Below are 26,820 nucleotides of genomic sequence, written 5' to 3'. Positions count from 1 at the left end.
TGATTGTCCTAATCATTTGTGTCTCTGTAATTTATCAATCTCAGAACTTTTTTGTATTGAAGCTTTTGCTCATTAAAATAGCTGTTATTTAAAGTAAAAAATACTTAACGTCGGTACTTAAATAGTGATGTTTTTTTGTTTATTGACTAAATATTCTAGGCAAACTAGTAGTTTGGAAAATATGACGGTTTGTAGGTCATTGTGTGGTTTTGTGTGAGACTTTGTTTAAGTGAACCTTTTCACTTTTGCCAAAGCCACTGAAGTTTGGGAAAACGATGTTAATGTTGTTTTTACCTCTCCTCCAGGTTCCAGGTTGTTGTTCTGAGAGCGCAAGCTACCTGTGGGGAGGTGGACCGCCTTGGGCATCGTGTTCCCGGCTCTTAAGGTAGGAGATCCTGGTGCCCTAATTCATTTCTCAACCATACATTGAAAACTTCTCATTTGTTTTTTGGAAACAACTTTTCAAATAAATGTTATCAGTAAGAATTTTGTGTCTTACCATAACCTCTTAGGACCTGGTTTGCACATACATGGACATAACATTTTTGATTATATTACCACACTAGTTAATTGTGCCTGACTAGAGCCCTGTGACTACATGTTTAGGGGGTTGGCTCAAATAGTAGCTTGGGTCTTAAGAGGAGAAAGTATTTATTAAATTGTGATCATAATTAGGCATTAAAGACCCACTCTGATGAAAAATGTTTCTGGTGTTTTTAACATGTTTTTGTGACATTTTTCGCGTGACTGAGGACATATATTAAGTAGTACATTGGAAACACCTCGCTGAAAATATACTGGGCAGGGCACAAGCTCTCTGCTCCGCTTAAATGGAGAGCGCCCAACAGTGGGGAGGGAAAGGGGGGTGGGGTCGCTCCGAGCCAACAACTCTGAGGCAAATTTCTAATGAACTGCTGCCGCTCTGCAGAAATGACGTCCTAGAAAGTGACTTTGGCTAAAAATGGCATCATCAAGTTTAAAAGACCACTGAGAACGCTTTTCCACTAGATCAAAAGATAATTGATGTGGAACCTCAACAAAGATTCAGCCATACTAGTGAGGCTTTCATAACAAAAGGAATTCATATAGAAAGCCTAATATTATGTAATATGAGTTGATGTAATGGTTGACTGTGCTGTAGCCAAAGTACAAGTATGTTAAACATTGATCTCTACCGTGTTTTCTTTAGCTTCTAATTAATTTCATAGACAGTCCCTGGGTGTGAGCGTGTCTCTTGTGTCCTAAACTGTAACTACTTTTATTTTTCATAGCATAGAATCATTCAATCCACAACACTGTTAATGTATACATCTTCAAGGCCAGGTTTAAATATCTACTTGACTCTTACACACCAGAAAGAGGACCTGATATCCGATTTGTTAAATTGAATAAGGTTTATGAAAAATAACGATTTAAATTGTTTTTGTCCTTTTTCTGCCCTAAAGAGAATCAAAATACAAACTGTTCTGCACTTAGAGTTGTACTTGCAGTGTTTTTTTCTGAACAAAGTTCAGCTCAAATCTTTAACTTTGGCCTTCTCTGTCTATAATTACAGTCTGCACCTCTGCGATCTGAGCAGACTTGGCCTCCAAAACCACACAGGCTTTATTCCTAAAGCCAGCGTGCTTTTGTTGCTGGGTTTTCTTAGTCACCACTTCAATATAGAAATGTTTCAGTTGACACTTGCCAGCAAGTTCTTGGTGTTGGCTTTTCCAGCTTAGTAGAGAATGTTCTGGTTGAACTGCGCCTAGTACCTAGCGCCGGCCAGGGGGGCTGCCATAATAAAATACAAGGAAGGGCTTGGTCCAAAGCAAAATATGTCGCACTTTGCAGGAGAAAAGGTTCTCCCGGGTGCAAGCGGCTGATAAGATCTGTGTGTGGGAGCAGGGACATAGAAAATCATTGGTTGTTGAGGGACAGGAGAGGCTCTCCCCTGCAGGCCACATGCCCTGACTCACTATGCTAGTTTTAACGATGGTCATTGTAGCCTTTTGTTCGTGTCATTCCATGTATTTTTAGCTTTGGTTTCCAGAATTTCTTTGTGCATAATTGTATATTGATGAATTATGTCCAGTTTTATGTCGGTGGCCCCATCATTTCTTGTTTGACTTAGACAGAATGGAGGTTAGGCTGCATCTGAAGTTAATGCCTATTAGACAATACCTCCCTGCAAAGTACACAACAGGGCTTTGTGTGAAAGGGCGAAACTCAGGCAAGTAGTCACTAGTTTACTTTTGGTATCAGATAAAATACAAATGATGTCGCTTTAAAAAACCTAAGCAAGAAAGGACACATTTGTCATAACTTAGTGTTTTAGTCGCTGTTTCTGACTGTTTGCATCAACATCTTTGTGCTGAAGTTACTTTTTAATGAGGAGCTATTTGATAAAAAGCATTGGGAGGAAAGGTTGTACAGCCTCATTAGTAAAACTGAAGCTTTGTTTGCTATTGCTTGGACTTCCTTCTTTTTCACAAAAGAAGAAGAATTTGTATGAGACATGTTTTTAGTGAAAGTAGATTAAAAAGGTCAGGTAAAATAAAAATGTTCTGCTTCATTTCCTGTTATCATAATCATCATCATTTTTTATTGTTACAGTGATTAGGGAAGGGGATTGGCAAACTATTCTGCAATATGGAGAAAGAAGATCTAAAGCTGCTTAACAAGGGGGAGGAGGAAGAGATGGTAAGCCCTCGTCTTTATTTTTTCGTTTCAACAATGACTATACAGGCCAATAGAGGAATGACTACTTTTCTGACTCGCTGCATCAAAACTCTTCGTCTTCCACCTTAAAGGAGCTGCATGGCTACCGCTTATGTCGCTGGCGGCTGGCCCTTTTGGGCTTTGGGGTGCTCTGCACAGGAGGCTTCCTCCTTCTCCTACTCTACTGGATGCCAGAATGGTGTGTCAAGTCCACCTGCACCCGTACCACGGCCCGAGATGCAGAGGTGGTGTTGCTGCGCTCCACGGTTCGTAGCAACATTTATGTTGGATTCAGGTTGATGCTCTGTCAATGATTTGTTTTATATCTTTGCCCATCATTATGAAATGTCATCATAGTTTGCTAGTTTACCATTAAGTTACCTAAAGGATTAGAAAAAAAAGGTATTTGTAGATCAATTTCAGTTTTGACAGGAGAAATGTTAAATATTTAGGAAGAAAAATTGTGTATTACTTTCATTTCATATAGTTTTTTTTATTTTTAAACAGGTTCTTTATGCTTTAAACAAAGTAAAAAATATTATTCTAATTTATAATTTGTTATAAATAATAAACCTTTTTGTATTTCAGATTTGGCTGGAATATGTATTGAATATATTCCATGGTTTTGAAAGTTAGTGACGTTAAATAAACTGAACATTCGGTGAACATTATGCTCAAAATCAAATTATATTTTATATTATTTTTATTATTATTATTTATAATTTTGTAAAGTTTCATTTTGCAGAAGTACAACGTTGAGCTAATTTATCTATTTGAAAAGATTGAAAGCAATTGTGAAACAGTTGGTGGTGGTTTGGCTTTTGCTTTGGGGATGTTTAATGGAATGTGTGAAATGTGTGTATCTACACTCTTATCTTATTTTTTTTACAATTTTGAGGTATTTTTTGTACAAATTCTGATTTGGTGATTTAAGAAAAAACGCAAATAGGCTTATTTAAGTTTGTAAAGTAGGACTGGATAAATAGGTGGTCATTGTGTCACTGGTGCATAACAATGGCACCGTTAAAGTCTGTACCCATTTTCAAATGTTTGTTGTTATTACTCACTGTATAGTCTGCATTTCGTTTGATGGCATCTCCATCTTTTTTATACTTTTATTCATGTATTACGGTAATTTGCTGGTATAAAAAATATTAGTCACCCATGCTCATTAACTCTGACAAAACCCTTAAAGTTACATTCTTCTGTCGTTTGGTTTCTCATTTTTAATGTTTGGTTTTCTTTTCCTCTCACTTTTACTTCCTTCGCTTTGTAGGCTCTTCGTCAACCCCTTTGTCTGTTGTTGTCAAAATAAAAAGGGAAAAAGAACTGCAACAAACCCCCAATGTCAAACCAGCTTAGTCTAAAAAATAGTTAGAAACTGAACTCAACCCTGATCACGTTTTTCTCTTACATAGTGTAAGTACTTTTTATTACACAGTCGATATCAAAACTTTTTAGACTTTACTGATATGTGTAGCCCTTATTGGCCAAAGGAATAAAATTATATTGTAACTCCTTTTGTTTATTTATTTATTTTTACTTTACTTAAGTGTTTTTATGGGTTATAAATGTGTGTGGGGGTGTTATTTTGGTTCTCCTTTATTCCAAAAGGAAAATTGAGATTCGAAAGTCTAGAAAACTTAAACAATGGATGCCTGTTGCTCCTACACCCTAAACTTGTTTTTCTTTTTAACTGAAGCAGTAAAGTAAGTGTGGAGTCACGTTTACTGATTGTTATTTTTTTTGTCCACATCCATGATTGTCCAGGATGAATTCCGGCGCTGGTTCTTGGCAAGGGTGCAGGTGATGCTTGCTCCAGGGAGCAACCCCTTCCACAGCCTGGAGACCCAGACCACCTCCCCCTCATCCCCGCACTCCTCACCCTTCTCCACCCCTGCTGCTTCACCTGTGGCCAACGGACACACTCCTCACCCCTCCGATGGCGGCCCTGCTCAGGAGCTCATGACAAGATTTTCCGACTACCAGCCCACACAGGCAGGTGTAGCGCTAGCTGCAGCATCTTTTTGTAATTCGAGTGTAAACAGTGGACAAAGAGGATGGCGACTCACTGTGGGTTTATTATAAAGAGCATCTGATCAAAAAATAAATATTTATTTCTTTTGAAATTGAGATAATGCAAAGTTTAAATCTTTAAGAATTCAATTATTGCCTTGCATCTTATTTCATTCATATTTACTCAAAGTATGCATGTAGACACTTTTAGACATGTTTTTGCAAATATTTTAATCCTAACAATTTCTAAATGACCTAAAGATCTTTTTTTTTCCTTTTTCTTTTCTTCGGTCTTCCTCAGATTCGCTATTTTACTTTCCATAGCACAAAGTATTACTGGAACCATGAGCTGCAGAACTTTCAGGTTCTAATGTAAGAACTCTTTAATTATTAAAGCTGTATAAACTGTATATTTTAGAGGGATTGGGTTCATAGTTTAAAAAAAAGGGTGTTAATCTAAGGAAAACTCTGTAAACATGATGCATTCGTAGTTGCCCTGTTTGCCACTTCATTTGAACTATTTTTTTTTAGTGGCCTGGAGGATATGCAACCCAAGTGCTCCACCATCCACAAAGAGCACAGCACAGGCCTGACCAGGAACCAGCAGGAATACAGGTATTGCATAGATCTTTTTTTTTCTTTGACTTTTCCAAAAAGGCAAATTTATAGACGGACATCCAAAGCTACAAATTTGACATTCTTGTTCCAAAAGAATGTTGTTGTGGCAAGCTTCTGTATATAAAGCTCCTCTAAGACATGCCTAGTTAAAAAAAAGAACAATTCCTGTTCCATCATGTTCCATTTTTCACTTTATTGGATGCATTTTCTAAACTAAATTGTTCAGTTGCTGCTTAGGTAACAGCTTGAACTTTGTCAAATCTCCCAACAAACAGACTCTTGGTATAAATGAATCCAAATAGTCTTTTTTTTAAGTTGATCATAAATGTTGTTAAAAATTGAAATAATTTATCATTGCAATTAAAGCTTTAATAAAAGAAGCTAATTAATGCTACTTTCTTATTTCTGTACAGTTATATTGCATTAAACTGTGACTTTTTTCCTTTTTTAGGAAATTGTTCTTTGGAGTGAATGAAATCGCAGTGAAAGTGCCTTCTGTTTTCAAGCTGCTTATCAAAGAGGTACATCTAACTTTATTCTAACACATGCTGCATTTACTTTACCCGTACTCTTTGTATTTTACAAAACTGCAATTTCCTGTAGAGATGATGCTAGCAGTATTGCAGGCATTGTGTCAGAGCCAGCCTGTTGGTGTTTTGAACACTTCCTTCTCATAGAGGCTGACTTTTTACAAAAACAGGTACAAACATTCAAAGAATAAAAAAAATACCAGACAATACTGTTCAAGCATAATGTAACCTATGGTCAGGGAGGCTCTTTGTGATCATTTAAAAACTTGCTTGTTTGGTGTCTTTGACTGCATTTACATGTCAACGATAGTAAATTAGTGAGTTGAACCCTGCTTTGTTGAAGAAAACATTTTCTTTTGCTTGGCCTTTTTCTGTATAAGGAGGTAAAATAGATAAGATTTGGGTTCCTATCATAAACAATTATTTCTATAAAACCTTAAATTCTATTTGTGAGTGTAAATGTCAACAGTTCTTGTTCTTTCCTGTCGACTGCTCCCTGTAGAGATCACCACAACATATCATCCTATTCTGAAGTCTAACTTCATCCTCTAAATGACAGCACTTACTTTTAAATGACAACCTTAAAACTGTGAAAATGAACTTGACTGTATTTTCTGGTTGGAAATGCTTTCCTCCATTTATTTTTATGGCAAATATAATTTAAGATGACTTTTAGAAATATTATTTGGCTTGTTAAAATTGAATGTGCAATTTCATAATGGGGACGTGAAAAACAGAACATCAGTGGGGGACCTTTCTGTGTGGAGTTTGCATGTTCTCCCCGTGTATGTGTGGGTTCTCTCCGGGGTCTCCGGCTTCCTCCCACCGTCCAAAAACATGCTTTGTAGTAGAGCCCTGCGCGGGACTATTTTCTTCATCCCGCTCCCGCCCGCACCCGCCAAATTTCTGACCAATCCCGCCCGCTCCCGCAACGTATGCGTTACACTCCCGCCCGCACCCACAATCTGTATGTCCACTCCCGCCCGCACCCGCAAAACTCATAGAATTTAGTCCCGCACAGTAATAGAGATGCATTGATTTTGTATCGTCTCCCGTCCCGCAGAAAAAAACACGTATTTTTATTGATATTATTAAAGAGATTCATGTCCCTCCTCCAGTCTCATCTTTTCATGCATTCCTCTTTTGTGTAATGTGCAACATAATCATTAAATATATTTTCACAAATCCTGTTCGGTAAAAAAAGTGTGCGTGTGTCCGCGACATTGTTTGTCCACGACAGACGGCCTGAAGCGCGCTGAACCAGCTGGGATAGATGCAGGTCAAAGTCATTTGCAGGAAGAAAAACATTGTAATGGTTCAACAGAGCTGAAAATCTATGAATTAATTTTTTCCTGACGGAAAAATACTTTTTTTTTTTTTTAGCTTCAGCCTTTTCCCGTTTTTGCTGTTTTGCGCCTCAGTGGGGCATTGGCACGCAGATCTGAACACGATGAACCTCGTTTGAGGTTCTTTTCTGCTTCATCAATTGACATCATGTCCCTGTCAGGAAACCTCTGCTTCTTCCTTATCCCGCGCAGTGTTGCCAGATTGACAGCTCTTTCATCCTTCTGTTGCGCTAGAGCGTTCCGACTAACGTGTTAACCTGCTATGACCGTATTTTGCGCTCTCTGTGTAGAACACACTGGGAGCGCGGGGAAAATAACTCTAAGCTGCAGAGGATGTGAACAGGTGAACAGGTAGAGAGGAAAAGCAGGTAAAGAGGCGGGGGAGGGGCTTTGGCTTCAACTCTGTCAGAGAGATGGAAACACGGCGTCAGATTGAGACGCAGCTTTCACTGTGGGAGTTGAAGCAGAGACTTTCTCTGGGATGATTCTATGAACTCAAACATGGAAACATGATTATCAAGCAGAACTCTTTAAAATAATAAACCTGATCTCTCCACATTCTTCGTGTCTACCATGCATTGATGCACACATCGCTCCATGCAGCGATCAGACCAGAACTTTAGCTGATAGCTCCGCCCATACGCGACCGCGCTATCAGGCTTTAAAGAACACAATTTCTAAGAGGCGGGGCGGGGCGCTGCACACCCCCAACAACAGGTTAGATGACAGTGGCCATTGGGCGTCTCTACCTGGTGCCTTCACGGAGCTTCAGTACATAAGACTCCAACAGCCGCACAGCCTAACGTAGTCCACTATTATATATTCATGAGATATTCATGGCAAAACTGATCCCGCAGAGTTTTTTTTTTGCCGCCCGCTCCCGCCCGCAGTACAATTCAAACCGCCCAATCCCGCGAGATTTGCGTTGGGTCCCGCGGGACCCGGCGGGACCCAATCCCAATGCAGCCCTCTACTTCATAGGTTAATTGGCAACTCTAAATTGACCATAGGTGTGAGTGCGGGAGTGAATGGGTGTGTGAGTGAGGACATTCTACCCCGCAACAAACTGGCGACTTGTTCAGGGTGTCCCCCCTGCCTTCGCCCACTAGTGGCCGGGATAGGCTCCGGCAGCCCCGTGACCCCGAAAGGGATAAAACGGTTAAGAAAATGAATGAATGAATGAATGAATTTCATAATGCTTATTTTTTAATTTATTTGTTGTTGTTTTTCCAGTCCACACCATAGAGACATCAATATATTTATAGATCCGAAATACTTTCATTTTTAGTGCCTAAAATTACTTTCACCTTGTTGTTGTAATGGTCTCATTAGAAAACAATGAGTTTTGTGACTACAAAATCAGAAATGCATTGCAGCCTCAATTGTTTAAAGGCTGGTAGGATGCCCCGCCCCCTCTTTCCTCTCCATGTTTTTTTGTCCAAAAAAAGCCCTGTATGGGCTTGTACCTTAATGGAATTCACTTCTGTAAATGGCTAAAACAACTCAACATTTTTTTGTTTTTTCTTTCAGGTCCTCAACCCTTTTTACATCTTCCAGCTCTTCAGTGTGATTCTGTGGAGTGCTGATGAGTATTACTACTATGCTGTGGCCATTGTTTTCATGTCGGTCGTATCCATAGCTACCTCTCTGTACACCATCAAAAAGGTGATCTACCAGCTTTTCATGTGTCACTTTTTAAGTCACAATAACGTGGAGACAAAATGTGGTTTAATATATACTTGAAATAATTAATGAATATCCAACTCTGCATGCTGTAGTTGAGATTGCTGGTAAACATGTATTTTTAGGACAAAATTGTATTTGGCACACACAAGCAGAGTTGTTAAATAAGTAATCAAACACTGCAGTCACTGAGTCAACCACAAACTCCAATATAAAGATTCTAAGGAGAAGCCTCCTGTCTGCTAAGGGCCTGACATCTGATAAAAAGAAAACGAAAAAACTACTACTTTTACACAATATGGTGCAATGTCCAGATCAAAGTCCAGAACATGACCTGCTGATTAAAGCTGCTAACCACTTTAACCAAGTAGTTGTTCATGAGTCTGCCTCGGGTTTTAGGAAGTCAAACACTTTATAAAACCAAGAGAATGACTAATTTGTTTATTTCTTTTATTTACCTCTTTTCTCTTTGTAGTTTTGTCCATTTGTACAAAGTTTTTCACTAAATTATTGTAAAGATTTACAGCTGTCAATATATTAGTTTTACAGAGTTTGACATTTGCAACTTTATCAACTATTTAAAAAAAGTCTTTTCACAAGATGAAACTTGTTGGATTTTTAAATAATTTTTAGTTTAATGATTTAATGACCTCAAACACCAAAGGAATGCTCTGTCTGTCAGGTCTAATCCAGGGTTTCAATATTAAGACCCAAATGAAAACAACTATGCAACCTTTCATGTGTTTACAAGAGTTAAAAAGCCTTTTTATCCTCTTCCTCTTCTCTAGCAATATATCATGCTTCATGATATGGTGACAGCTCATAGTATTGTCCGTGTGTCTGTATGCCGAACCAATAAAGGTATGCCAAAATTTTTTCCCTTCACTGCTTTACCTAGAATAAATAAAATCGTAACGTGCACAGGCATGTTTTAGCTTTTGGAAGAGACTCTTTTCCTCCTAGACTACAGACAGATAAATAGCTTTTATTGTTTTTGCTGCTGGGCCCGTTTGAGCCATACTGAAGCCATAAGAAAGCAGCTACAAAATAAAAGCACAAGTTGTATTTGATACTTTTTTTTCTGAACATCCTCATGTGGTGATGCTGACAGAGGTGTTCCTTTAAAGTAAATTCTAATAGAGTATAAATAAAGTCTTAGTTTAGTTAATGTTTAACTTTGTCCCCCCCCCAACATTTCTCATCTTATGATAAAAAAGATATATTTGAATTCCTCCTTCAGCTCTTCACTGCTGCTTTTCCCGTCAGATATCGAAGAGATCTTGTCTACTGACCTGGTGCCTGGTGATGTAATGGTTATTCCCAACAATGGGACCATCATGCCTTGTGATGCTGTGCTGGTCAGTGGCACCTGTATCGTTAATGAAAGCATGCTCACAGGTTAGAGAAAAAATCTGTTCACCAGGATGACGAATGATAAATTCCTGGCATTGGAAGTTTTCATTTTTATTTGATCTCAAATGTTTTGCCACCTCTACCTTCCAGGTGAAAGCGTTCCTGTGACAAAGACCAACCTCCCAAACTCAGTGGAAGGGGAGGGTGACGATGCCTACAACACAGAGGAACACAAGAGACACACTCTCTTCTGTGGCACCAATGTTATTCAGACCCGCTTTTACACAGATGAGCTGGTCAAAGCTGTGGTGGTCCGCACAGGTCAGTGAAGGGGTTGTATTTACTGCATTTTGATGGAAAATATCTTTTTTGAAAAAAGGAATGTTACTCTAATAGGGTACAATTTAAGTTAGACACACCCGTTGTAACATAAACTTTGTCCAAAACAGAAAAAGTTCTTAGACATGTACATTTAGCTAGCCACTAATACAACTCTGCAAGTTTTTTAAATTTTAATGTTAACGAAACACTGTGATATAAAAGCTTGAAAGGTTTTCTTTTCTTTTTCTTTTTTCATTAAGGGTTCAGCACAGCCAAGGGCCAGCTGGTGCGCTCCATCCTTTACCCCAAACCCACTGACTTTAAGCTGTATCGCGATGCCTACCTCTTCCTGTTGTGTCTTGTGGCTGTGGCTGGGATTGGCTTTATATACTCCATAGTACTCAGTATCATAAACAAGGTAACACATTTAAACAGGGGTACCCACACTGTTCTGGTACGCGAGCTACTTTTGAGATGACAAGCTCCAAAAGATCTACCTACCTGCCTAGATATCAATATACATAGATATATATGCTGCCAATTGTTAGGATCAAACCTTTTCAGTCAGAGCCCGATACCGGCTGATCCAGCTAATCAGCAGTGCTGGGAAAACAAAGTGGATGATAGATCACAAGGACTAAGGTTGGGCAGCTTCATAAAATATTTAAGACATTGGTTTTCAGCCATTGAAAGTTTGAATTAGTTTAGGATTTATTAGATCAGTCGGTAATCATGTTTTTTGGACATTAGTGGTGCTTGTCTGCTGTGTTGTTTTTTTTATTTTTTATACCAAATGGTGATTTTTAGCAGCTACACCAATAAATGGGTATAAGTTAAAGATATGGAAGTAGGCAAATGATCCCTGCAAATATTAAGCTGATTATTAATGGAGAAGTTTCAATCAGATGGTTTTAGTTCTGCTGTGCTCAGGGTGGAATATTGAAGAACTGTGGGCTCTGTTTTGTTTTTACAACCAAGTGTGATGATGATGATGGCTGTATCATGATGGTCACATGTTAACATCATCCAGGCAACATTTTAGATTATGAGCACAAGCATTTATTTATTCAGTTTAATGCAGGCCAATGGGACCTTGGAGCGTTCTGCTCTACTTAAGCTTTGTACTAAACCTTTGGACTGGATGCCTCAGGGAAAGGGGTCAAATACTGTCTGGTATTTTTAGTCAACATGTCAGAATATGTTGGATGCTGCAAAGTTGTTCCGGGATTGGGTTTTGAAGATGGGTTACATTTTTATCTGTCTACCTGCCAGGTGCCAGCAAAAACGATCATCATTGAGTCCCTGGACATCATAACTATCACTGTGCCACCAGCGCTGCCGGCAGCCATGACAGCTGGAATTGTGTACGCCCAGAGGCGTCTGAAACAATCTGGCATTTTCTGCATCAGCCCGCAGAGGATCAATATTTGTGGGCAAATCAATTTGTTCTGTTTTGATAAAGTGAGTGTCTCACATGTACATGCAGACAAAAAAGTCAAATTTACATGAGTTGGAATTGGATCAGAGCATTTTGATTGGTTAAATAACTTGAGTCACTGTTTGTGTTTATTTCTTTAAGACTGGGACCCTGACTGAAGATGGGTTAGACCTTTGGGGAGTTCAAAGAGTTGAAAATAGCAGGTTAGCTTCAGATTTCTGAGATATATGTTCTGCATCCTTGAGAATCTTGAAATAAAGTTAGCTTGGTAACTCATTTCACCAAGTAACCAAGTAAGTAAAGTGCACCCCTTTTTATTTTTTCACTCCATCCCTTTCTCCTATGCTCCAGTTTTCACCTGTCGGAGGAAAATGCCTACAAGGAAAATCTTGTCAAGTCACAGTTTGTGGCCTGCATGGCAACCTGCCACTCCCTTACCAAAATAGAAGGCCAGCTGTCTGGAGATCCACTGGACCTAAAAATGTTTGAGGCGACAGGCTGGGTGAGTTGTCCTGGATGTAGGAATGTGTTGGAACTGATTATCATGTTGATCCAAGTTGACACTTTAGGTTTAAAATACAGTCAGGACCATAAGAATGTGTCTCTGTCCAAATATTTATCCTGACTGTAAATAAAAGGAAATATCTTCATTACATCAGTGACCCCTAACTGTAGCTTCATTTGTGAGATGAAAACTGGGGTGCAGGTTTTTGCAAATAAATGTACAAAAAAGAAACGTCCAAAACAAAAATCCATCCTATGAAAGTAACGCTAAAGCACAAAATAAAGACTTTAAAGTCTCTTTTTTTTTTTTTTTTTTTTTTTTGTTTATCTGCTACAGATCCTGGAAGAAGCCACTGAAGAAGAAACGTCACTCCATAATCGCATCATGCCCACTGTAGTCCGCCCACCAAAGCAGCTGTTGCCCCCAGAACCTGCATCGTCTTCAGAACGGGACATGGTACATGCAGCAGCTTAACAGTTCATATATCCATCAAGAATATTATTCAGCATTTTATCCCAAATCCACATTATGGATAATTATGGTCTTTATTAAAAAGTAACATTTTTTAAGCAAATCTTGTTTCTTTTTGGTTTGATATTTTGTGTCTCTGTTTCTGTTTTATAGGAACTCTATGAGCTTTCGGTAAGTAGTATGTCACCTTGAATAAATATTTCTTTATAAGTATAAATGTTTATTATTTTATAAATACTCCCTAGTGTTCCTCAATTTACCAGATATTTTAGAAAATCTGTTTTTCTTTTAATGAAATGTAGACCCTATAAGGGTCATTGTTTGTCTGTTTTCATATTGTTTTTCATATTGACAATACGAGTAATGCAGTAAATAAGTATGCGGCCTGATGCTGTTTATTTTCTTTAAGATGTAGCATTTTTGTCATTAACATTTCATTCTCCTTGATTGTGTTTTTTTTTGCAGTCAGCGTATGAGATAGGCATCGTCCGGCAGTTTCCTTTTTCCTCAGCGCTTCAGAGAATGAGTGTGGTCGCTCGTCTGCTGGGGGAGAAGCGTATGGACGCCTACATGAAGGGAGCGCCAGAGGTGGTGGCAAGTCTCTGCAAGAATGAGACGGGTGAGCTGCTAAAAAAGCACATGTTGATTCACAATACTGTTAAAAATGCAACCACGCTGCTGACGATTTGAAAGAGAAACGCTCTGAAGGTTCAATAAAAACTACAAATGCAATTTAAACAATTTTATGTTGCCACACTAGGAGTTCATCCGTTGGCTTTTGAATCCCAAATGGAGTTTTTTTTTTTTTTTTACAGTAACTTTGTCACAGTCCTATCCAAAAATCTATATTTGAAACAGTTTTCTTGTTCTAATGTTTTGTTTGCAGTTCCGGAGGACTTTGCAGAAGTTTTAGAGGATTACACTAAGCAGGGTTTTAGAGTGATTGCTTTGGCTCACCGTCGTCTGGAATCCAAACTCTCCTGGCACAAAGTCCAAAATATCAGCAGGTAATGTTATATACTTTTTATTCTTTGTAGCAGAAGTTTGGATACAAAGAAAAACAGAAAGTGGGAAAATGCTCCTCATATAAGCTGTTTTTTGGGTGCGTTTATTTTTAAATAAAGTTTGCACAAAACTCTAACATCAGAACATGAACAATGAAGTAAAGAAGAGTCATGTTGCTTGTATAAATGTGATGTATTTACAGATGAACTAATGCATGTGTTGTTTGAATCAGGGATCACATAGAGACAAACATGGAGTTCCTGGGTCTTATAATCATGCAGAACAAACTGAAGAATGAAACTCCGGGAATCCTGCAAGATCTTCATAGAGCAAATATCCGCACTGTCATGGTCACTGGTGAGATAACTATTTAATAATTTTACACTTGATTATGTATAACTACTGAATGTATTGTTTTGTGTATTGTTGATTTGATTGCTTGAAATGAACTATTTCAAATCAAATCAAAAATAAGTGTTGGTATCCCCTCTTAGCTCCATGAGGCTTCAGTTTCTCTTCAACGGCTAATTTTTTAACTTGATGGCATGAATTTGATCAGATATACAGTAATATTAAACATGTCTTTCCTCCAGCACAATCTGTCCATTTCATTGAATGTTACACTATACCCTTTTCCATTGATATCAATCATTGCAGATTGTCCCTTTTAATGATTTCTTCAATCAGAATTTTAACGGTGTGGATAACATTATTCACCGTTTTTCAGGTGACAACATGTTGACCGCAATTTCAGTGGCCCGTGACTGTGGAATGATCCCTCCCGATGACACCGTCATAATCGCTGACGCTCACCCTCCACAGTATGGACAACCTGCAAGGATTACTTGGAGATATGCTGACAAACCCAGCAAGACCTCTCGATATGAGGTGAGTGAGTCAAAGGGAGAAACATGCCAGCTGTATTTCCCTTAGCTCAGAAATGGCCAAAGTCCAAAGTGGCCTGCATTCAAATTTCCATCGGCTCCTGTCAGAAATTGATAATATGCGGCCCCCAATGCTTTCTAAGAACTGTGTTTACAGTTTCTTAATTGTGATTGGCTAATTGATGTTATAAGCCGCTGTAAACCTGTGGCAACAATCTGTGGCTATCTGAGCCATAAGAGAAGAACAGATTTCTTTCTTTGTGTGATTAAAACCACAGTGATTTGTCATTCTGAATACGATTTGTGTTATTTTCCTGTTCACATGATTTACATTTGGATGTTTACAGATTTAATGTTGACAAAAAGAAACTTATGTTATTTCTGAAATTCAAATTCAGTTTTGGTAAAAATGTATTTAAATTAACTTGTGTTTTATGTGAAAAAAGGGAAAAATTGCAATAGTTAATTTGAATTTATCGTTATTATAAGGGTTCAAGAGAAACAAAGAGGGTTTCTGGCCCTCTTTTTAAACAAATTGGACACCCCTACTTCACTACTAATGTAATCCCACAATTTAGAACCAAATCAAATATAACACTCTGTGAAGACTTAATTTTATCTCTAATCACATATAAAGAAAGTTCTTTTTAAGTTAATTTAAAAGTAGTGAGTCTCCAATAATAAATGACTCCTATAAGAATGAAACCTAATCCATGCTCCAATGTACACACAGGAAGTAAACATAACCCTGGAGGATGTGTGTGACGCAGATGAGCCCAAGTCAAAGGAGCAGTACCACTTTGCCATGAATGGAAAGTCTTTTGCTACAATTTTGGAGCATTTCCCTGACATGCTACAAAAGGTATGGGGGGGGGTCTTACATGGGAAAAGAAATGACTACTTTTGATAAAGCCACAGAAATATCCAAATGTCTTGAATTATGGCTCTTGCTTAAATGCCCTGTAGCTTGTGCTGCGTGGGACTGTGTTTGCTAGAATGGCACCTGACCAGAAAACCCAGCTGATCGAGGCGCTGCAGGGAGTTGAGTGAGTGCTGAAGTCAAACATGTGGTGTAGACCTTAAAAAAATAAAATACAATTGCGTCATGGCTGTCTTTAAATCTGCTATCTTGCATTATTTGGTCATTTTCTCAACATAAATCGTACAGTTAATTTAAACCTAAAAACAGTTGAAGACCCTTTTTGATTTTATTTTTCTTAATTTTTTTAACAGTTACTATGTAGGAATGTGTGGAGATGGAGCAAATGACTGTGGGGTAATTACAGCCTTATTTAAAAACATTTCTGATGTGTCGCGCTAGGGGGCAGCATGGATGAGCTGTTTTTCTGTTCCCCCTCACTCAGGCTCTGAAAAGGGCACATGGTGGGATCTCTCTGTCAGAGCTTGAAGCATCAGTGGCATCACCGTTCACCTCAAGGACCCCCAACATCTCCTGTGTCCCCAACCTCATCAGGTTTTGGATCTACTTTAGAAGTTTATTCTGTCTCCTAAATGTCAAAATTGGGAAATTGACTCCAGTTTTGCCTTTAAACTTTGTCTTTTGCCAGGTTTAAAAAATTCTGAAATGCTTCTTTTTCTATCATGTAGTTGTTTGTTATTTTGGTGCATCTTGGTCCGTAGTTGACAGCTTTGCTTGCTTTTCCAGGGAGGGCCGTGCAGCTCTTATCACCTCTTTCTGTGTATTCAAGTTTATGGCTCTCTATAGTATAATCCAGTACATCAGTGTGACTCTTCTTTACTCGGTAAGTGATGTGCCCACACATTGTTTAAAACCCTCTAATTTTACATTGGTCAATTTTTTTCTTCTCTTTTTTTTTTTTTTAGATCCTAAGTAACCTTGGGGACCTTCAGTTCCTTTTCATAGATATTGCTATCATTCTCATTATTGTCTTTACCAGTGAGTACACAATAACAAAGAACTTTTTTCTTTTCTTCTATTTGTGTTACAAGTCCGCCAAAGGCATCAGTGTCCAGTTTGTGTGCAAACTTGTCTTTTTGTTTGCTTTTCAGTGAGTCTGAATCCAGCGTGGAAAGATCTGGTGCCACGTCGCCCCCCGTCTGGTCTCATCTCTGGCCCTTTGCTGTTCTCTGTGTTGACCCAGATCCTCATCTGCTTGGGCTTTCAGATCATTACATTTGTCTGGGTTCAGAAGCAGGCCTGGTACACCGTCTGGACGCCTTTTACAGAGTGAGCACCATCGACTCCATCTGATGAAGAGAAGTTAAATGTGTCAAAATTTCCCATTAATAATGTTTTGATGCATTTCAGTGTATTCACATAGTGGGTTTTGAAATAAACCTGTTTGCGAGTAGACTGACAACACCTCAGCATCACTCTCAAACTAACCTTTGTCTCCATCTAGCGTCTGCAACCACTCAACACAACTGAATGTGTCTGAACTGAACAACACGGAGTTGGACGAACATAACATCCAGAACTTTGAGAACACCAGCCTCTTCTATGTCTCCTCGTTCCAGTATCTCATTGTTGCAGTTGTTTTCTCCAAGGGCAAGCCCTTCAGGCAGCCCAGCTACAAAAATTGTATGACATCTTATTCTAAATACTTATTCATGGTATTTTCAAATAGATTTCTTATGCTAAGTTTTTTTTCTGGCTGTCATCACTACAGGGCCTTTTGTACTCTCTACTGTGGGTCTGTATATATTTCTGCTGTTCATCTTGTTTCATCCTGTGGAAAGCATAGATGAAACTTTGGAGGTAAGTCAACATCACAGGTCAGCTTTAAACTGTTTCATTAAGCCAATCTCTGTTTAAGAAGGAATATTTATGGATGGTAGTTTTAGAAAAGTTGATCTGGAAAGCATTGAAGCCTGTGTAGTCAAAGGTTTATTTCTCACAGAACAGAGTTGGACATTTGTCTTGTCTTTGTAGATCGTTTGTGTCCCGTTTGAATGGAGGGTCAAACTTTTTCTGATCATCCTCGTCAATGCTGCTGTGTCTGTTTTGGTGGAGGTAAGAGATTCACCGAATCATGTACTTCCACTATATGTTTTACCATAATCAGTTTTTTGTTTTTTTTTTCATGCAATGTGCTCATTTGTCTCCTTTGATTAAACAGTTAGGAAGAAACTTGTGTCAATTTTAAAATGTGTTATTGGTGTTGAGTAAAAATATTTTATTTGGAATTTTATTTTGAAGAAGTTAAACATTTGAAAACTGGGAAGTTTTATAAGTAAAAAAAATCTAGAGTTTTTATCTTTGATAATTAATGATGGATAATTCATTTTGCCCTTTCAACCATATAGAGCAGCTTCTCTCTTTGCCTGTAGATGGCTGTCCTGGCAAACACGACCTGCTCAGCACACACTGCTTTCACTCCTCAGCTACAAGTGCAATTTTTGCTAACCCTTTTAAGCGAATGATCTAACTCAATGGACTCAATTCTACACCATCTAACCTTTTCAGCATTCCATGACAAAAGTATCCATGTACTTTTATCTTATTAGATGGCTTTTAACCACATGTGATGATTTTAAAAAAGTCAACAAAAGAGGGCTGACAGCGCTGATGAGCTACAAATCAGCAAAAGACCTTTTTGCCCCCAAAACGAGAGACAGGAGATGTGTGAATTCAAATATCAAACTAGACTCTCTGTAATTCTTTCCCCTGCACACTGCACTATTATTCCATAGACCTTCATCCTTGACATCGTCTTATGGAAGCTTGTGTTCAGCAGAGACAAACAGGGCAACTTTGGCGTCTCCCCTGCCGCCCCGACACCACAGGTTGGGAAAATCTGACACCTTCCTCACTAGCCCCTCTCTTGTTTCTTGTGTGTGGTATTCTATCTGTTCCCACTTCTTTCTCTAGACTGCTAATGTACCTGCTTTCTAAGGCATGCATGCAAAACACCCCAGTCTTCCTCTCATCTATGCTCTTTCTTGTGCTCCCCCAGTGGGCGTTCTGTTGAGGGCTTGAAAAGTGCTCTGGGTTTGGCAAATCATAAAAAGGTTCATGCTGTCTGGTCAGAGACAGATGAAATTTTGTTCTTGAAGCTTTTACTTTTAATTCAATGCAGGTGGGAGTGTGAATCAAGAGGAGACAAAAAATGTTATTAGTAAAAGATAAAATATGCACCACAAGCTTCCTGCTCTGAGTTTTCAGCAACAACAGCAGTTCTCAGGGGGGTTGCTCCAAGCCAGTGGTCCCACCCACAACTCAGAAGGGAATTTCTGATGAAGTACTGGCGATCTGCCGAAACTGTCCTAGAAAATGACTTTCATTTTTTGTTTTTGAAAAAATGGCATAATCATAATTAAAAGACCACTGGGAACGCTCTTAAAATAGATCAAATGATTATTGGAGTGCAACTTCAAAGGATGAAATGGGGTCAAAATCCATATGTATTGATTCTTTTGATTTTAAATGCTTAGCATCTCCTTTTAGGACAATTCTTTAACAGTAACTTGTGGTCCCCCCCCTAGTAATAAAGCATAGTTTAATCTTTATTTCATAAGCTAAAATGATTTTAGATTAGATTTAGGTTTATCAAAATTCATGCCCCACTGTACAATATATTGGCTAATAAACATTGCTAATGAGTCAATTATTGTGTAGTTGGCATTGCATTTATTTTTGTCGTTTTATGTTTAACATCTAAATATATGTGAGGTTTCAAGCTTTTACTCTTTCCAGAACTGTCAGGTCTTTCATTACTGACTGTCCTTCTTGTTCCACTGTGTCGCCCGGTTTTTTCAGATGGCCTCTATATTTGTCCACTTTGACCCAAGTTTACCTACTAGGTTATGGGAAACCTATGAAATCTATTACAATCAAAAATTAAGCCTAATTTTAATTAGGATAATTTTGATAAATCCATTTTTTAAAATTGATAATTTTATGTTTTTATTTTATTTTCCAAGATCTGCAGTTTGACCTGTGATTCCATAGGCTTATTTTTCGTTTAAAGAGTCTGTATAGTTATCATGCTAACTTTTTTTAGCCACATGCATGTGGGAAATACTAAGCATGTGCTGAATCCTCATAAGTTATGCATTCTGCATGCAGCAAAAGCAGAACTCTCCTCTTGATTTCTTGTTTGAAAAACGTATTAATTGTTTCTCCAAATGTTTTTGCAGGGGGGGATTGATTTGCGAATTTATGAGCGTCTTTCCTGGCTGAGTTGTTTGCGCAAGAGAGCACCCAAAGCCCGCTACATGTATCTGGCCAAGGAGCTCATGGTGGACCCCGACTGGCCCCCAAGGCCAACCACCACCACCGAAGCCAACAGTTCTACTTATGAAATGAGAATCAACTCCTAGCATCCATAACACTACCATCTTTATCTTATAACATGCTTAGTGATCATACGAGGATGTGTTCTTTTGCTATCAAGGTGCATAACAAGATTTCTGTTGCTAGTCTTTACCCCTCCCCATCTTAATATAACTGCAAAAGCTGTGGGTTTGCACACATATACCAAAAAACTCATTGTAGCTTTCTTACCCATGGACTCCATACAATAAAAGATCTCAGGTATCTTCTTTTTTTTTTTTTTTTGCAATGTTTTGAAAACGGCAGTAAAGTCAAACGTTCAATCAAAAACCTCAGAAAGCTTTGCAAAAGTGTTTAGAAGAACATGGAAAAAAAGCTAGAATCTGGCAGGTTCTTTAAAGCCTCCTAATGTAACAACATTTCAAATGATCAACACTGTTCCTGAAATAAGATTCCAGTTTTGTAAAGAGTGGCAGAAAGTAGTTGAAAGGTTACCATCTAGACATTTGGTCGAAGGCAAACACAGGTAGTCTTGAAGGTTTTTGGTCAGCGTTCTCTTCTGCTGCAGACTCTGTTGGGGTTGACATGGATTTACACACTTAGTGACACACAGTCATATGTACAATAGGACAGATTTTGTAAGGCTGATAAATGGCAGCATTTGAAATCTTAAAGCTGATGTGGAAAATGTAGGAATCTGCAAAACTGCTGCTGTTTACACTGCAACTTCTCAGATCCACACAACACTTTTCCCCCCCTGGTTACATAAAACCTGTTTTTGGAGTTTATGAGCCTCATTAAGTTTTGGGTTTGAGGGTTTTTAAAGTTGCATGGACTCTGTACATGAATCAGTGCACATTAAAAAAAATCAAGCCGTGGGCCTAAAACCATTCATTCACTCCAAATTGCATTCTCTGTATTCCAATGTTCAGATTTTATTGCTCACAAATTTAAGTGAACAGATGGACTTTTCCTCTTGGCTTTACAGCTTATCTCTGAAAAGAAAAGAATCTGCTACTCGGCATTCATATTTATCAATCATATTTAGCCTTATTGTGTAAAGTAATCATAGTTATTGACACATTCTAAAAAAGCTAACTAGGAATTTCACCGCGTTCCTCAATTTACTCTTTTAGAACCGTACAAACACTCTATCAAATGTTTATTTATCAGAACATGTTTTGAGTGTGAAGAGAGCTGTTGGACTCTGCTGCTCGCATGGCGTTAGAACTTTTGTTCACTGAGGCATTTCCAGTCAGCTTCATATGTACAAGGTTTGATGCTTGAAAACTATACAGCATTTTTGTAGAAACTAGAGGCATCGTTTCTGAATCCGAAGCAGCATGTACCATTAATGCACACATGCATGGGACTACATGGGTCAGACGCATCACACATCTTTGTAGTTTATCATGTTGTCCAAAAGTTTGAAGTTTACCATGAACGTCCCTCCTTTGAAAGTAAGATTTTCTTCCCATGGAAGAATGATTTAGTTGTGCTTCTGAAGGATACCAAGGCATGGTAATAATATTATTTTTTTGAAAGATCAATGCATGATATATTGGTAGATCCAGTCGGCATAAAGGGCTATTTTTGAAACTCATTTCCTCTTCTAACTAAATCTACAGTCTTGGTACTTAAGCCACTGAACTTTAAGAATTCTTTAAAAAAAAATCATATTTATTGAAAAGTTATGTTAAATTCAGCTAATTAAAAAGCTTAACCTTACAAACATACTAAGAAAACTGTGAGAATGCACAGCAACACTTGTATGTATTTAAACAGAAAACAGTTGATGTTCTGTTTCACGAACGAGGCCCATAGCAGCCTCTGATATACATTTTACAGGTATTATAATGGTATCTGTAGTTATGCAACTCCATGTCCAAAGCCCGTCATTCAGACATTATTCTCATGCCCAGGCAGAATTAGAACGATTATTTCTGATTTTTGTCATCGACACTTTAGCATCTTATCATGTATCAACCTTAATATGCATCAGTCTTTGTTGGTTATTTGTTTAAATGTATGTTTTCTTAATTGAAGCTTTTGTCTGCACATTTTGTAATGAACTTTTGAATGTCCCGTATGACAATAGTTTTTTTTTTTATGAATCAGTTATTTTTTTGTGGTCTTTACTGATCTGCTGAACTTATAAAGTTTAGAGATAAAAAGCAGAATACTTTTCAGATGCACAAAAATGGCTTTTCCCCCCCAGACTTATTTTCTTATTTAATGGAAGGAAACTATGATTACTGACTATTTTATTCCCAAAGACAATTCATTCATATGGCTGCTGAAAAATGTTAAATGAAAATAAAAGATAGATGTTTAGTCTTCATTAATATCAAATGAGATGGAGAAAGAGTGGACATAAAAAGATTTATATCTACTTATAGAAAGAGAGAGCTGTACATTTTTAGACTGTGCATATAAATAGTTTTTCAAAGGGCTTTTGTCTTTTTACACTTTTCGGTACTGTATTTTAATCAGTTGTTTACTTATTAATTTGTATTTTCTGTTGTATCTGTTCTTCCACTTTTTTGTTCTTTTTGCATGAAGGGCATTTTTCTCCAACAGTTTAAACCATTTATTGTAAAGCCTGACTTGTGCTCTTGGATAAAAAAGTAGCTCAATTCTACTGGAGGGTTTGAGTGTTTGACAGTTTATCTTTGGAGCTTTCACAAGGCAAGCAATCTTTCAGCCTCTGACTTCTTCTTTTGCCTATTTTGTGTTTCACATGATTGTGAAAAGAGGGGAGTTTGGGAGTTGAGCATCATCAATCAAAGCTTATTTTGTATTTTTGTTATCACAAGTATGTTTTTGCTGTTTCTTCATCTGCCATTTTACAATTTCTCATCGCACCAAGGAGAAATGGAGTTGGCAAGCAGATTGTGCATTGCTGTTTAGTATCAGCAATATCAGCTGTTTTAGAAAAATCAGATAGTAAAATGCTGCTAGGAACAAAATGTTTCAGTCTCAAGTTGTAAGAATTTTGAATGTGCATGCAGAAAAATCAGTTTAAAGATGTGCAAAAACTACTATTGCTTTTCCTCCTTGCTTCAATGTTGCTTTTTTTTTAAATTGCACCATGGTTCCATCAAAGCAAACCGTTTTATTAAAACTACCAATATGCTTTTCTGCAGGTACAACAAACTGTGATTGTCCAAATTTGCATCGATGTCATCACATCAAATGTGTGTAAACCAAGCTATCGCTTGACATTCAGACTAAATCTGACTGATGTGGAGGTTTCCTCAGGGAAATGTATCTGTAAAGACATAAAAAGTTGATTTTCAAACAAATTTTAGAAAATCAAGTTTTGGTAAAACCTTTTCTTTTTTAAGTTTGTATGGATTTTAGTTTATTTTGTTTTCCGTTTCCAGCTTCCACCGCTTATCTGAAGTATATGTATTTTTGTTATTGGCAGATATGTAAATTAAAAAAAACTTTTGTACTTTATAATTTATTTTATTTATTTTGATCTGTCCCCAACCTCTGACAAAAATTGTACTTTGAAATGATCTTGATTAATTCTCTTTTCATTAAATGTTCCTATTGCAGTCTTCTGCCTGTTGTCTCGTCATTTATTTCTTTGGCCTTGAGAGAGATCGGATTTTCCTCAGTAAGAATTTTCCACTAAAATATTGAAAGAAATCAAATGATTTTGGACTTTAACATTTGTGTTTACCTTAATTATTGTCTGTTCATTGATAACTGCAACAATAAAATTATATTTTAAAAAGGACTCAGGCTGCAAAAAACACATTTATCACAAGGCATTTCAGTAACAATGTTTTTGGGAGAGTTAACTTTGTATTTACAAATGTAAGAAAAGAACTTGCCGTTAATTGTAGTCTGGGACAACATTGCTCCACTTTAGATGAAGTGTTTTGAATCTGTGCATGGATATTAAAATCCTATGATTATCAAAGTATTCTGGAGGAACATGTACTGTTGAGATTTAAAAGCTTTTTATCAGTTACAGTTCATGTCTTCAAAGAGGATAATGAGTCAAACCCAGCTAAGAGAGCGAAGCCTTTGACCAGTTTGTTAATTAGCTTGCATGAACCCCTAACCAAAGTCCTCTTTTAACATTTTTACAAATATCTAGAAGGTGCATTCTAAAGAAAGGGCCTCCGAGAAGGTTGGAGTAATAGGGTCACGAGTAAGGAGTGGAATGACCTGAATTCTCATTGACGATTACAAAACATTTGATTCTATTGGTTGTTGAAAAAGGTAGGGCAACAAAACAAAAAAAGTCTGTTGCATTGTTTGTTTTTTATTTAGAATGACCTATATCCTTTCTTTTTTCAGTTATTTTATTGACCATTAACAGTTTTCTTTGACAGGTGAATCAAAAATGTTATTCTATGTATAAGTAATCCAATTTAACAAAGCATTTTAAAGGTTCCACAAAGTTTATACAAGAACTCGTTTTTATTTAGAACTAATATTTAGCTTATTGATAAGTCTGTTGATAAATAGATCCCACAGATTTGGACCTCTTGGTGCAACATTCAATTTAATTTTATTTGTATACCCCAAATTCACAACAACAGTCTCAATGGGCTTCAGACTGGTAATTGTAAGGTAAACATACAATCAAAAAGGATCATAAATGCATAGAATTCAATAGGATAATACTAAAACTTTAACTAAACAGACTAAACTAAACTGGATATCCCTGCCCTAAGACCCTCCTTCACTGTAAGGAAAAACTCCTAAAAAAAAAACGGATTCTGGAAAAAACGAAGAAACCTCAGGGGTGTCCACATGAAAGAGGGATCCTCCCCCAGGACGGACAGGCGATTTACCAGAACTCATAGAGAAGAATTAACTTATCTAACTTTACAACTACATATTTAAAGTCCAGCAAATGATCTACATGCTTATATAGTTCAGCAGATGGGCTTCATCCATGGTCAAGTGCAGGAGCAGAGATGAGCCAGAGGCGAGGACCACAGCCAAGTACAGGAGCACAGAGGAGCCCACTGGAATCTGAAATCACTCCCACTTCCCCAGAGGGGAATGATAAATAAATGATCAAGAATAGAGGAGGAGAGGAGAAGTATATGAGAATAGAGAACAGAACCCCAGTGCACCATACTTTCCCCAGCTTCAAACTTCTAGCAGCCTAATACCAACTATTTGTTATTATTAAGTTTAATTTAAACAAGTTAATAGTAAGTTAAATATTCTCTGATTGCAAGCCAGTCTAGCAATAAGCCTATCCAAAGAGAAATGTTTTAAGCATAACTTTGAAAATAGAAACTGTCTCCTGCATGCACTGAAAAAAGGATTTGTAGAACCAACACAGTTAAATAGTGGAAACTCGTTGGACTCAATCTTTTTTTTTTTATTTGCTTTTGGTTGGAAAGGCACTATGAGGTCTTTGATATAGGATGGGGTCATACCATATAAGGCCTTATAAGTCAGCAGGAGGATTTTGAACTTGATTCTGGATTCAACTGGGAGCCAGTAAAGTGCAGCTAACACAGGAGTGATGTGTTCTCTTCTGCTAGTTCCTGCTTAAAGTCTTGCTGCTGCATTTTGAACAAGCTGAAGATTTTTAAAGAAGTTTTAGGGCACTCTGCTAGCAAAGAGTTACAGTAATCCAGCCTATTATGGATGAGTTTTTTAGCATCACTTTCAGACATGATATTTCTGATCTTAGCTATATAATGCAGGTGAAAAAATTCAGTTTTCCAAGCGTGTAAAATTCATTCATTCATTCATCTTCTAAACCAGTTTTGTCCCTTTCTGGGTCACTGTGCTGCTGGTACCCATATCCAGCTACTAATGGGCGAAGGCAGGGGACATCTTGGACAGATCACGATTCTGTCGTGGACACTGATAGCTCTTTTAATCGTATCAAGGATTTGGCTCTCAAAGTGGATGAAAACTTTAAAAACTATGTGCAGAAGAAATTACTATCTAAGAAGCAGAAAAGGCCTTGAGAAGTTTAGATTTAGATAAATCTCCAGGATCTGATGGGTTTACCAACAACTTTTACAGACATTTTTTGGAACACTTTGTTAGTTATAAAGGAAATTTCTGTGGTTTATCTAAAGCTTAGGACTTAAAACTAAATCTCAACAAGTGTGAATTATTGCCAATACACCATTCTCATCAGTCAATTATTCCTAATAGGACTGTCATGAAATATCTTGGTATTCACATTACCAAAGATAGCAAAACAATGGAGGAAACGAACTTATAGAAAACTTTAGAAAAATTCATAGTCAATTTGAACATGTGGCACAGCATGACATTTCTATTTTGGGCAGAGTGTTTCTCACTAAATTGTAATGTTTATCAAGATTTGTTTATCTTGCATATTGACTGTCAATTCCTACATCTGCAAGGAAACCAGGCCAATTTCAACTTCATATAAAAAAACAAGAGTCTTAAGATTTGAAAAAAGAAACTATTCAGGATTACATTAAAGCCATAGAGTTTGAAAGTTTGGATGGTATGATTAAAATGAATTGGGTCTTTTCTACAAAATGGGAGAAACATTTGGTTTCATATACATTCAAGTATTTTCTCTCATTTAGCCGGTATTGGGTTCATGCTAAAATGTGACTTAGACTATAGAACACATCCTATTAAACTTTCTACTTATCATCAGCAGGTGTTAAAGACAACTTTAGTCCACACAACACTCACATATGGAACTGTTGGTATATT

The 26,820-nt window shown here is 37.5% G+C and overlaps 1 protein-coding gene across 2 annotated transcripts in view; it reads left to right on the top strand.

Moving 5' to 3' along the window:
* atp13a3 (ATPase 13A3) overlaps positions 1-23,693 on the top strand; it is a 29,609-nt gene extending 5,916 nt beyond the window's left edge. Inside the window, exons 2-34 of one of the 2 annotated variants that reach the window (XM_023954222.1) lie at positions 306-385; positions 2,596-2,682; positions 2,793-2,966; positions 4,471-4,698; positions 5,018-5,088; positions 5,248-5,331; positions 5,786-5,855; positions 8,741-8,875; positions 9,682-9,754; positions 10,160-10,291; positions 10,397-10,567; positions 10,828-10,985; positions 11,840-12,028; positions 12,147-12,208; positions 12,357-12,507; positions 12,847-12,966; positions 13,135-13,152; positions 13,447-13,600; positions 13,868-13,988; positions 14,219-14,343; positions 14,714-14,874; positions 15,604-15,732; positions 15,837-15,916; positions 16,104-16,146; positions 16,235-16,344; positions 16,537-16,633; positions 16,716-16,788; positions 16,902-17,079; positions 17,255-17,433; positions 17,522-17,610; positions 17,785-17,865; positions 18,546-18,638; positions 19,992-23,693. In XM_023954222.1, coding sequence (XP_023809990.1) covers positions 2,632-2,682; positions 2,793-2,966; positions 4,471-4,698; positions 5,018-5,088; positions 5,248-5,331; positions 5,786-5,855; positions 8,741-8,875; positions 9,682-9,754; positions 10,160-10,291; positions 10,397-10,567; positions 10,828-10,985; positions 11,840-12,028; positions 12,147-12,208; positions 12,357-12,507; positions 12,847-12,966; positions 13,135-13,152; positions 13,447-13,600; positions 13,868-13,988; positions 14,219-14,343; positions 14,714-14,874; positions 15,604-15,732; positions 15,837-15,916; positions 16,104-16,146; positions 16,235-16,344; positions 16,537-16,633; positions 16,716-16,788; positions 16,902-17,079; positions 17,255-17,433; positions 17,522-17,610; positions 17,785-17,865; positions 18,546-18,638; positions 19,992-20,174 — 3,783 coding nt within the window. In that variant the 5' untranslated portion in view covers positions 306-385; positions 2,596-2,631 and the 3' untranslated portion in view covers positions 20,175-23,693. The remainder of the gene's footprint in view (positions 1-305; positions 386-2,595; positions 2,683-2,792; positions 2,967-4,470; positions 4,699-5,017; positions 5,089-5,247; positions 5,332-5,785; positions 5,856-8,740; positions 8,876-9,681; positions 9,755-10,159; positions 10,292-10,396; positions 10,568-10,827; positions 10,986-11,839; positions 12,029-12,146; positions 12,209-12,356; positions 12,508-12,846; positions 12,967-13,134; positions 13,153-13,446; positions 13,601-13,867; positions 13,989-14,218; positions 14,344-14,713; positions 14,875-15,603; positions 15,733-15,836; positions 15,917-16,103; positions 16,147-16,234; positions 16,345-16,536; positions 16,634-16,715; positions 16,789-16,901; positions 17,080-17,254; positions 17,434-17,521; positions 17,611-17,784; positions 17,866-18,545; positions 18,639-19,991) is intronic. The other variant, XM_023954223.1, reaches the window with a different exon arrangement.
* The last annotated feature ends 3,127 nt before the right edge of the window (positions 23,694-26,820 follow it).

Source organism: Oryzias latipes, chromosome 4 (assembly GCF_002234675.1).
Source record: "Oryzias latipes chromosome 4, ASM223467v1".
In the NCBI taxonomy this organism is placed as follows: domain Eukaryota; kingdom Metazoa; phylum Chordata; class Actinopteri; order Beloniformes; family Adrianichthyidae; genus Oryzias; species Oryzias latipes.
The sequence above is the reverse complement of the archived record's forward strand: the minus strand, read 5'-3'. Positions and strand labels throughout refer to the sequence as shown.